We start from the raw sequence: 12,840 nt of genomic DNA, 5'->3' as shown, positions 1-12,840 counted from the left end.
CTTACTGTGTGTTTGTGTAAAATGTTGATAATCTTATCGTATTCCTTGTTCCTTTATAAATTATCTCAGGGAACATGTTCTCATCCTATAAAGGAATGTTTAATATCAGCCGATACAGTGACAATGGTGACATGAACCCAGTTACAGTTATTTTAATCAAAAATAATTATAAAAGGAACATAACAAAAAGTGATAACTATTCTGATATATTTCCTTCCATGAATACCACTCCTTTATTTCCTAACTAAAATACAATAATTTGAAAGCACATATTGATTAGTATTTATGAATATTTAAATAATGTACAGCACTGTTTGCATTGAGGGCTATGAGGCGTTGTTGTGTGCATCATTCACTGTATTATATCGTACCTCTGAAACCAAGCACTAGACAACATTGTATTTAATCATATCAAACGGTACATATCAATTTTGAAATCAGAGGGGGATTGAAAGTCTGTTAGTGCATGCTCCTCAGTTACTGCTAAATAACTTAATGGCACTTGTGAGTCGACGTCCACTTGATTAAATAAAGTTTCCTCTGGTTCACAGACATGTTTTGCTTTTCCACTAACCAAAGAATAGAGAGCTTTTTGCAAATGAATGTGTCTGTAAAATAAGTACGTCCCCCTCCAAACAATCTGAAATAGATTAAACAGAATGTCCTTATGCGTCTCTATACAGTATCTTTGGTCTTTCTATTTCCTAATGTGTGCTCACAGTTTATATCCTTAGCAAAAGCAGCTGCTTCCTCTCGACCAGCTGTGCTCTAAAATATCAGGACTGTCTCATCCTCGCTTCCTTTCTCATCCAAGTTGCCACAGTTACTCCAGTGATTTGACATGAGTCTTTTTTATCTGCGTTTCTCATTTCCGGAGAAAAGGAACTCCACCTCGAACTGTGTCTGAACCGTTTACAGCTATCTAGCAGGCACAGTGACACTTTGACTGGTTGTGTCCTGTCAGGGGTCAAAGGTCAGCCCGGGTCACAGGTTGGTGTCAGTGAACATGGTGTGCTCCTTCCTCACCGTGCTGAAACCTTTGACAGTGTCAACAAATTCCTCATCGTCCATGAACTGCAAAGGAGAAGGACAGAGCTTTTTAAACATGAGTCAGCAGTTTAATTCATGTCACTTGGAGTTGTGGCAGGACAAAAGACTATAGAGATAATTTGTGTGTATCTTTCTCTCTCTCTCCACAACTAATCTCCCATACTGCTTGACCCATTATTATTCGTTATGCTCATTTATGAATGTACGCTAAAGGACCTCTTGTGGTTGCGTTAATTCACATTTTTTGAAAAGCATATTTTATTAACTTTTTGTATACCTTCATTGACTGCTAACTCCTCTTAACCAGCCACTGATCAACACATGCTTCAGTAACAAAAAGCATTCTACATGACAAGGCATTACATTTCATTTAGCTGACTCAAATCGACTTACAATAAGTGTAATAAACCATATCATTGTATGTGCTACATACATTTTTCATTATATTTTGATGGCCAAGTTGCAGTAGAAATTTCCGGCAATAAACTAGGCTAAAAACCAGCCTTTTGGAGCCTGTTGTAGGCCAAATATTGCCTTTTGTTTTGACACCTATAGAAAAGTTTGGTCACAGTTGAACCGGAGCATCTGTGGATTAACTCCACATTGGATATGTTATGATCAAATACAGTTATGTACGAAACAAGAGGAACAAATGCTGTTTTTGTTTATCTTGACAAAGAGAGACACAACTGACAGAGATTTACACTAACATTTATATTTACTATAACTCTAACTTCTAGAATCTCTACACTTCCCCCTTTTTGGTACATTAGTGTGCAGCTGGGAAAACATGTTTTGAAAATGCTCTGAATCAACAGCACACAGTGAACTCTGTATGTGACCATGGTGGGAGCATTGTCTGATATAATATCATAGTTTAATAATGTTTGGGGGTCTCTCACCATCCCACTGTCATGGCCGGATATGTTTGGGTCCCACGTGTCGTCGTCCCCTGTGAGGGACTTCCCGTCCATCACCTGGCTGACGCTGCGCCTCAGGGAGTTCACGCTGAGGATCCCCAGCTCACCCTGAGGTGCCTCCTCATCCATGGGCTCACATTTAACCTCCAGCACTTCCTGTTGGGAGCGGAGAGCTGTTACTGCCATGCACGTGTGCGGGTAAATTTGTTTTAATATGTGATGATTTTTACCTCTAACTTCATGGTGAAGCCTTTCAGTGTTACACTGTTGGAGAAGCCTGCTGTGTCAGGCACAGCGTCAAACTGAATAAAAAGATAGCAAATGTACAATAAATAAATTAAGCAGGTTCATTCTTTATATAGTAGGGATTAGTAAATAAATGTGTCCTCACAAAAACAGAGTTGCTGGCAGGATAAACAGCTATGGGGTTCCTCCTCTTCTGAAGGGGCAGGGACACCAGCGGGGGTCTCTCTCTGGTGAAGGGGGGCTTGTTCAGGGCCTGCAGGGAAAAGACAGATACTGACCTGTACTCAGGGTAGAAAAAAACCGATTACATTTACTCAAGTACTGTACTAAAGTACAATATTGAGTTTTTGTTCACTTTTTCCAGAGGATGGAAAAGTACTCAGATTGTGTACCTAGTACCTACAGTAAGTAAAAGTAGAAGTACCAGAGTGTAGTAATACTCTTACAAGTAGCACTTTTACTAAATACATTTCAAGTAAAAGTGCTGATGCCAAAAGTATTGGCATCAAAATATACTAAAATTACCAAAAGTAAAAGTACTCATTATGCTGATTGGCCCATTTCACAATCATATATGATTTGTTTGATTATAATTATTGATGTAATAAAGTGTTTATCAAGCTGGTAAAGATGGAACTAATTTAAATGACTTTATTTACTGCAGGGTAGCATGTGAATCCTATTATATATAGTACTATTTATTTATAGAGAAGTCCTTTTGAAGTGTTGATTCAATTATTGATCATTCTTTCTAATCTATATCTGCAAAGTAACTAAAAGTACTACACAAATGTAGTGGGAAAAAGTACAATATTTACCTCTGAATTGTAGAGGAGTACAAAGTAACATCAAATGGAAATACTCCAGAAAAGTGCAAGTATGTCAAAATGGTACTTGAGAAAATACTTCCCACCACTGACTTTACTTGAGTAATTAAATGTTAAACTACTTTCTTCTACTCCAGTTCATTCCAGAGGAAATATTATACTGTATCTTTACCAAAGTGCATTCATACAGCTTTAGTTACTTTACAGGTTAAGAGTTTACAAACAAAATATATAAAGCATTTATAAAATATGATTACAGATTAAACAGTACATAACTGTGCCCCACCTTCACCATCTTAACGTCCCTTACCTTATGGAGCGTGACCCCCAGCACGATGGCGAGCAGCAGCAGGGCGACGGCTGCCATCACCACGATGAACCACAGCTCTCGGATCAGAGGCTGTCCTCCCTGCCCCCCCTCCGCCCGCTCACCTCCCCCTGCAGGAGGAGTGAGGCTCCATGTATCTGAAGGGGAACAAAACATTTTGGATCTTGATAGACATTATGACACCCAGAATAAAGTATGTAAATGATATTACTATTAGGGAGTTTTAGCATATATTTAACAACAATGCTACGTCCTTTTTCTGGACTACAGAATAAGGATTATTACCTGACGCTATTTTAGAAAACCAGATGAAATTTTGAAGACAATTTTCATATAATTTTAAATAAATGGTGTATCTGGGTCCTGAAATGAACAATCAACCATTAGCAAACAAATGTAGAACAGCCCGAATCCTGCAAATAGGCTACATTAGCTTCAAATTGGTCAAACCATTTTAGATGCTAAATTCAGTGAAACATTTTTTTAAAACTGTGTATAAAAAAATATATATATTTTTTTTTATACACAGTTTAAAAAAAATGTTTAACTTGCCAAGGTGCAGAACATATACATTGCTCCTCTAAATGTCTCTTATTCTGGTTGTAAGTTTTGTATTTAGACTTCTCGTGGGTTCACATTTGATAGGAATACATCACAAGTCAAGTCTCTGTTAGATAGAAAGGCGATCACATGTGCTGGAGAAGAGATAACACTGTAACCAGAGACATACTTGATCTCATGGCCTAGTTTTTACCCTGCAACACACTCCTTAACTCCAGCCACTTTTTATCAACTCCTTCACACCTCTTAAGTCTTGAACATGTAGAGTTAAAAGTCAACATAATGAATATAACAATGCAACTATTCCTGCATCCAACAAGACAGTAGGAATTCTTATGAACAGAAGGAGAAAAACAGGTAAGAGTTTGGAGGGGCTGATGGGAAATAAATAAATGTGTCCATACAGAGACTCACCAGTACTGAGGTCCGTGGTTCGGCCTGATGCAGGGGTGCTGGCAGCCCCTCGCTGTGTGACACATCGATCTGAAGGGCAAAGACCTGTGTTGCGTTTAGGATCGTACCTGTTAGCCCATCAATATTTCACACCACGATGCGTTCACATGCTGAACGTACACAGGGCAGGAGAGACTTTAGACAAACATCACCATGTCCTGTTCCCTGAGGCGAGTGTTTCCTGGAGAGCACAGGGTTCAAACATATGAGCTCGAAAAAAGAGTCTCGCACAGACGGCGTGTGTGTCCCTCTCGAGCCAGAACTCCCATCAACCTTTGCTTTTTTTCAGCAGCTCCATGGCAACAGCCAGGTGTCAGGTGTCAGTTTACCTGCAGAGGAGAATGGTCGTAACCATATCACCCCTCTGATGCAGTTTCTATGTAATTTCTTATAGGAATAAATGCTCTATGGGTCTTGTGTTTACTTCTTACTGTATATGATTAATGTTGAAAAGAAGGTAACAGCACACATTCCCAGTCAATGATGTCTTACATTAATGCAGGAACTCCTCAGTGAGGTCACACAACACTGTAGGTATTACAATTCTTGAAAGCATGTTGCATAAAAGGAAATACCTGAAAGAATAACCTACTTTATTACATTTCAGAAAACATATACTTATTTAGGGGCTCAAACAGACTAGAGTATGGAATCCATTTCTTAATCTTTTTAGAGGGAACATACTGCTCAATCACTTAAGGAACATTTCAGAATAAGCAATGCTCACCTTGAGCAGCTCTTTCTACCCTGCACAATACTTGTTTCCATTTTTATGTGGCACTTTTATTTATTAGTTTATTATTATGTTTGTTCTGTTCTTTATTGTCTTTTCTGTGTACTTAATATGTCAATGAATATAATCATGGAGTATTGCAGGTCTTTTAAATCACAATATCACAGTAAGAAACAAACACATGTGGATATGTTTTATGAATGAATCAGCAGTTTTATTATTGCTATATCTCAATTTCTCTTAATAGCTTCCATATTATGTAACCCTATGACTCCAGTTCGATGCAGCAGTGTAATAGTATACTGGAAGAGTAAGACACAACTACTTTTATAGTGTTTTATTCTTTATCTATTTCTATATGCAATGAGGTGAATAACCACATGATGGCGCTAAGCAGCTGCTGTGTGTCCCATTATGAGTCAATGGCAGCAGAGACACCAAAACTAGTCTGGTATTCGATTCTTCCATAGGCATGAAGTACAACACTTTTTAAATGAATACATATTTGCGTATTCATATAAAGAAAAAAAAGACAGCCATATTTTAAAGAATTCTAATTGGTAATCAAATGTAATGGTAAGGCCACATTGAAGCAGATTATTGTAATGTCTTAGACCAGGGGTGTCCAAACTATGGCCCGGGGTCCAACTGCAGCCCGTTGTCCATTTTGAATTGGCCCTCATCAAATTCAAAAATCGTAGTGGAATAAGGCCCACATATGAAACTTGTGCTTGTCTTATGTGGTAATTCTTAAATATATATGTGAACATATACTACACAGTATAGTATTAATGTTTCAATAAGCCCACTTTTCAAATAAATTCAGTTAATTTAAGTTTTTTTCTAACAAATCTTAGTTCATAAAAAATAGCCCAATAACTTATTAACATTGTAAGCTTGAAATACACCCTTCCTATTCTCCCTATAAGCAATCTGAGGCTTCTGTTTTAAGATATGAGATGCCAACACTTTTTGTAATAAAATAAATAAACCCTATGGAAATGTTACGATTATTGTGTTATGTCACGTTTTGTATGTCTTGTTTTGGGTGTTTTTTTGTTCTCCCTGTCATGTTTTCCTCTTGGTATATTGTCTGGTCCTTTTGCCTGTGTTTTTCCTCCTGTCGTTAGTTTCCCTGGTGTGTCTAGTTGTCTGATTGTGTTCACCTGTGGCCCTTGTGTTTCTCCTCCCCTGCCCGGCTGTTTCTCGTTTTGTGATTACCCCTCCCTGTATTGAGTCTTGTCTCTTCCTGTGTTCAGTGTTGGTTCGTCGTTTGTCTGTGACTGTGTTCACCGGGGAGTGTTCTGATTTTCCGTGTGCCATATCCTTGAAATAAAGTTATTTTCAGTTTTTTCTGCATTTGGGTCCTGCCTGCTTCACTCACCGTAACAGGAAAGCTGTGATGTAGGCTGTTTCTTAAAACAGATTCAAGTATGAAGAATAATTTACCTACATTTGATTGATTTTGCTAACTTATAACTTAACTTATGAGACATAATACCTCTATCAATCAATCAATCAATCAATGTTTATTTATATAGCCCAATATCACAAATGTTACATTTGTCTCAGTGGACTTCACAGTTTGTACAGAATATCAGTATGACAATACGACACCCTCTGTCCTTAGACCCTCACATCGTACAAGGAAAAACTTCCGGAGAAAAAACCCACAGTTTTAAAGGGAAAAATGGAGGAAACCTCAGGGAGAGCAACAGAGGAGGGATCCCTCTCCCAGGACAGACAGACGTGCAATAGATGCCGTGTGTAAATTGAAAAGATAATACATTTGCAACATAGGTAATCCAAATGTTTGGAAATGCATGTGTGTATAATAGGAAGATGAATCCACGAGGATATCCATCCAGGACCACAGTCACGACTCAAGATCCAGGGCTCGCGATGCAGGACACAGGACCGCAGGATCATCCATGACTCCGGATCCCAGCGTATATAGACACCAAAAAGAAAGACATTTGGGGAAGCTAGGTTAATCGGAACATGAGAGTACACAGGTATAGACAGATAGAAGGAAGAAGTAAGATGTCCCCCGACAAACTAAGCCTATATCAGCAAAACTAGGGGCTGAATCTAATCAGCCCTAACTATAAGCTTTATCAAAAAGGAAGGTCTTAAGCGCACTCTTAAAAACGGATAGGGTGTCTGCCGCCCGAACACAAACTGGAAGCTGATTCCACAAATGTGGAGCTTGATAAGAAAAGGCTCTGGCTCCCATTGTACTTTTAGAGACTCTAGGAACAACCAACAACCCTGCATTCTTGGAACGTAATGCCCTAGTAGGACAGTAGGGTATAATGAGTTCTTTAAGGTAAGATGGAGCCTTCCCATTAAGGGCTTTGTAGGCGAGAAGAAGAATTTTAAATTCTATCCTGTTTTCTATAGGGAGCCAGTGTAAGGCAGCCAGAACAGGAGTAATGTGGTCCCTTTTCCTAACTCTGGTTAGTACACGAGCTGCAGCATTTTGAATCAGCTGAAGCGACTTGACTGACTTCTTGGTACACCCTGATAATAAAGAGTTACAATAATCCAGCCTTGAAGTAACAAATGCATATATTGCCTTATTTTTGCAATGTTACGTAGATGGAAGTAGGCGGTCCTTGAAATTGATTTTATGTGGGCGTTAAAGGATAAATCCTGATCAAATATAACACCAAGATTCCTTACAGTCTCACTGGAGGCCAAATGAATACCATCCATAGTTAGTATATCTTTAGATAATTTGTTTCGTAGATTCTTCGGGCCAAGTACAATAACTTCAGTTTTGGTCGTGTTTAACATCAAAAAGTTTAAGGTCATGCACGTTTTTAAGTCCTTGAGGCAGTCTTGAATTTTATTTAGATGATTAATTTCATCAGGCTTGATTGATAAATATAGTTGAGTATCATCCGCATAACAATGAACATTTACAGAATGATTCCTTATAATATTGCCTAACGGAAGCATATATAATGTGAACAAAATAGGTCCGAGCACTGAGCCCTGTGGCACTCCATGGCTTACTTTGGTTTGCGTGGAAGATTCATCATTGACACGTACAAACTGAGAGCGTTCAGATAGATAGGACCTAAACCAGCCTAAAGCAGTTCCCTGTATGCCAACTAAGTGCTCTAGTCTTTGCAATAAGATATCATGATCGATAGTATCAAATGCAGCACTGAGATCGAGCAAAACAAGAATAGAGACAAGTCCCTTGTCAGAGGCTATTATGGCGCGTTTCCACTGCACCGGGTAGCTCGCTTTAAGCGTGCCGAGCCATGCGGGGCCCGAATTTGGTTGCGTTTCCACTTGGCCTAGTTTTGGCCCGGGGCTACTTTTTCACCTTTTTTCTGGCCCGACTAAATCGTGGTGCTAGGGCCAGGAACAACCAGGCTGAGTCGGGCTGAGTATGCTAAACTAGAGAGAATCGCTGGCAAGGGGGCTACAACTACAACAAGATGAACATATTTGACCGTGATTTAATTGTAATACACGTTTAAAAATGATGCCGAAGTAACAACATACTGATACCGGTTAGTAAAAACCATTAATTAATGCTTTGACAAGTCTGCAGATAGAAGACAGGCGAAAAACCCTTTTAAAATGCGTGTTTTCTAAATGTAGCTTGGCTAAGCTAATGTTATATATGCTCCGACCTTCCACACTCACAACAACGGCCTATACAGACATAAATAAACCAGCGACTGTAGGCTATTCGCCATGACACAGGCAGTCTGTGGTTTGTACTTGTTTAACTATTGTCAAGTTTCTGAACAGATATGAGGAGCTGTGAGCTCTGAGTGCTAAGAGCTAACGGCTGTGTTGTTTTTCTGGGGCTCTCATTGAAGATGACGTCACGGCTCCGCCTACACTGCGTTACTATAGTAACTTCCCCAGTTCCTAAACTGTAATGGAAGCGCAGCATTAAAGTGAGCCGGGCCTAATAAGGCCTAACCAAACCGAGCGAGGCCTGCAGTGGAAACGCGCCATTAGAATGTCATTTGTGACTTTAACCAGAGCTGTCTCCGTGCTATGATGTGTTCTAAAGCCAGACTGAAAATCTTCAAATAAATCATTGTTTTTTAAGTAATCACACAGCTGTTTTGCGACTGCTTTCTCAAGAATTTTTGAGAGGAAAGGAAGATTAGAAATAGGTCTATAATTGGCTAAAACCTCTGGATTGAGGTTGTGCTTTTTAAGAAGCGGTTTTATCACTGCTACTTTGAATGATTGTGGAACATAGCCTGATAATAAAGACATATTCATAATATTTAATAAATAAGTGCTAATTAATGGAAAAACTTCCTTCAACAGCTTAGTTGGAATTGGGTCTAACATACACATTGATGGTTTAGAAGAGAGAATCATTGAATTTAATTGTTCAAGGTTTATGGCTGAAAAACATTCTAGTTTACTATCTAGTGTAATATTAGAACTTACGTTTCCGGGAGCTGTTGATAACACTATACTGGTCAAAGGCAAGAGGTCATTAATTTTGTTTCTAAGAGTAACAATTGTATTGTTAAAAAAGCACATAAAATCATTACTACTGAGTGCTACAGTATGTGAATAGAAGGCTCAATCGAGCTATGGCTCTCTGTCAGCCTGGCTACAGTGCTGAAAAGAAATCTTGCATTATTCTTATTCTCATCTATTAATGAAGAGTAGTAGGCTGCTCTCGCTTTACGCAGTGCTTTCTTATATTCATTGAGAGTGATATGCCAAATTAAACGAGATTCTTCAAGTTTAGTGGAACGCCATATCCTTTCAAGTTGTCTCGACTTTTTCTAGTGAGGGGCCCAGCCCTTCGTATGTTTTTCTGTGTATGGAAAACATGTTGGACACCCCTGTCTTAGACCTAAAACAATGTAGCCCATTATAAAAGCATTGTATGTGAAACCCAGCATTGCTTTAGAACACATTTGAGAATATTGTTGCATCATAATGTTTCCAAAGTGATTATATAAAAAAAAATGTCATCTTTGAGCCATCGGTCCCCAGGTCCAGACATCAGCACTCGGTATGAGCGGAGGCCCCCACATTAACTAACTGCTGATTTGATTTATTTGTACAGAAAAGCTGCCCTCAGTCTAATACTCTAATCAGCATTCATACCTTGCCATGATGATTCGGGACAATGCTTTTTTATTGAGGAAATGATCTCACCCTTGAGTGCCAGAATCAGCCTTTTTTTACAGCCCATATCCTCAGGGCCTCATCCATCACCGAGGTGTCTGGGCGACACGGCCACTAGACACACACTAACTCATTTAAGAAGAGGGACATGCAGGAATATATCACTCAAGATCACTAACTCACTTACTGACGGCTCAAACATCTCTGTGAGTTTTAACCACAGGAAAATAAAGACATTGTTTTCTGCTGACAGATGAAGGACGAATGGGTTCCTTTTGGATTTGTGTTTATCTTTCTATTCAATCATCCATCTTTATTCTTCATTGTCTCCTCTCCTCTTCTTAAACGTACAAATAAGATCACAGGCTTCATGTTACAGAACCAATCGTGACTGATTGCCCCTAAAGGCTGCACCTCTCTCCAGTTGATATTTCCTTTATCGACTGCAAACTCAATCAAAAAGCATGTAATCCCACAAAATATCTTCTTCTTTAATCCCCGGTCTAACAAAAGCAGAGTGCTGCTCATCATCTCAATAATTTACAATTACATTTTCAAAATGATTGCTGTAAAACCTGGTTGTAAGAGAAATTTGAAACACTTGATTTGAAACATCTGCTGTATCTAGCAGCAAGCAGCATATAAACAAGCAAGATACTGCTGAAAACAATGGAAGAAATCTAGTAAGGGGACCTTGAGTTAAGATTTTATTTTTCTGAGGTGCAGAATAAACCTTCAAGCTCTATATTTCTTAGTTTGTTTAATAGATATTTATTCAAACGGTTCTAAACCTGCCATTGATTTGTCACTGTGTATAAACCATAGCAGTTTGTTCCTTTGTATTTGTCTTTGTATGTCATTTTATAAAAATCATCATAAATGTATCATTTATCATATTAATGGACACTAAAAACATGTATGTAACAACATGAACATTAAAGGGGATATATCAAGCTTTTTTTTTTGGGTTGATAATTGAATTAGGTTTTCTCATAAAACATGTTGAAATGCTTTTTTTGTTTAAAAAACATCTTTTTTTCTCATACTGTCTGAATAAACCATGTGTTCACCCCTTTATATATGGTTCACCCTCAATCTAGAAGCTTAGTTTTGGCTAAGCCAAAAACCTATCCTAAGGGAGTGCATGTACGTAGACACGTTGTGCCTCTCCACCTCTGTTCCTTACTTCTTACTTGCTACCCTTTCCCTCAACCTATCCTAAGGGAGTCCATGTACGTAGACACGTTAGTTTAGCTGCTATAGGCTTAGACTGTCGGGGGACACCTTACTTCTTCCTTTTGTCTGTCTGTACCTGTGTACTCTTATGATCCGAATAACCCAACTTCCCCCAAATTTCTTTTTTGGTGTCTATATATACGCCGGGATCCTGAGTCGTGGCTGATCTTGTTGCTGCGGTCCTGTGTCCTGGATCCTGAATCATGTGTCCTGGATCCTGCATCCTGAGTCCTGGATCTGGAGTCCTGGATCCTGAGTCCTGGATCCTTAGTCCTGAGTCCTAGATCCTGTGTCCTTGATCCTCTATCCTGAGTTCTGGATTTGAGTCCTGGACTTCGAGTCATGGCTGAACCTGTCTCTGCGGTCCTGCCTGACTCTCATCATACTACTTCCCTGATGGCTCCCACAGGATTGCTGACATCTTCGTGGATTCATCTTCTTATTACAGACACATGCATTTCCAAACATTTGGTCTACCTATGCTGTAAAATGTATTATCTCTTCGATTTAAACACGGCATCTATTGCACGTCTGTCCGTCCTGGGAGAGGGATCCCTCCTCTGTTGCTCTCCCTGAGGTTTCTCCCATTTTTCCCTTTAAACTGTGGGTTTTCTCTGGAAGTTTTTCCTTGTACGATGTGAGGGTCTAAGGACAGAGGGTGTCATATTGTCATACTGATATTCTGTACAAACTGTGAAGTCCACTGAGACAAATGTAACATTTGTGATATTGGGCTATATAAATCAACATTGATTGACCTATCATGCAGAATCCACTTTGTTTACATTAATATGTGTCCCCTCTGTGTTAAGAGATTCTGAAAGTTTCAGTAAAATAGATTCTCTCTCTTTTTGTTCTGATCCATTTATATAAAAACCTACTCCTGCTCACCTTTTACAATATGGGACTTTTAAGCAAAAAAATATCCTTGTATCTGCTTACTAATTATATTTATTAAGTGTAAGTCTACTGATTATAAAGGCTAAACAAGGGGATTTGAAGCAAAGCGTGCCACTGCCAAGACTTACTTTTGACCTATAACTCTAAATAAATGCTGAGAGGGAGGTTGTATAATTGTATGATGAAGCGATGAGTGGACTGCCTCTGCTTCATCAGACTGAACAGGCCTGAGATGACCGGTACCCCTCGGAGCCACTGTTAGACTTCATTACATTATAGCTGTTAATTATAAATCTCCATCCAACTGGGCTATGATGGCCTAAATGTGCCATTACGGTTCTGACTTGGAAATGACTGTCCATTGTCAGACTGTGAGAATAGACTGCACCCACTTACCAGCTCTTAATAAATGAGCCTTTCTTCTCTTTATTGAATAAGACAACACTTAGGACA

The 12,840-nt window shown here is 39.0% G+C and overlaps 1 protein-coding gene across 1 annotated transcript; it reads right to left on the bottom strand.

The window, feature by feature from the left end:
* Positions 1–384: 384 nt before the first annotated feature.
* Positions 385–5,153, bottom strand: si:ch211-57i17.5 (usherin). The gene is made up of 8 exons (XM_034204350.1): positions 5,113–5,153; positions 4,506–4,566; positions 4,347–4,398; positions 3,354–3,508; positions 2,362–2,469; positions 2,201–2,272; positions 1,953–2,126; positions 385–1,074 (listed from the first exon to the last, which is right to left on the bottom strand). Exons 1-8 carry the CDS (start codon positions 5,151–5,153, stop codon positions 985–987), a joined length of 753 nt encoding a protein of 250 aa, XP_034060241.1. The 3' UTR covers positions 385–984.
* Between the last annotated feature and the right edge of the window lie 7,687 nt (positions 5,154–12,840).

This window comes from Gymnodraco acuticeps, unplaced genomic scaffold, assembly GCF_902827175.1.
Source record: "Gymnodraco acuticeps unplaced genomic scaffold, fGymAcu1.1, whole genome shotgun sequence".
Classification (NCBI taxonomy): Eukaryota; Metazoa; Chordata; class Actinopteri; order Perciformes; family Bathydraconidae; genus Gymnodraco; species Gymnodraco acuticeps.
This window is presented reverse-complemented; position numbering and strand designations above follow the sequence as displayed.

Coding starts and splice junctions, on each gene's coding strand:
- si:ch211-57i17.5 (XM_034204350.1), bottom strand. CDS start 5,153: ATGGAAACAAGTATTGTGCAGGGTAGAAAGAGCTGCTCAAG. Junction 2,273..2,361: donor CTGCCAGCAACTCTGTTTTT/GTGAGGACACAT, acceptor CTTTTTATTCAG/TTTGACGCTGTGCCTGACAC. Junction 2,127..2,200: donor GCTTCACCATGAAGTTAGAG/GTAAAAATCATC, acceptor CGCTCCCAACAG/GAAGTGCTGGAGGTTAAATG.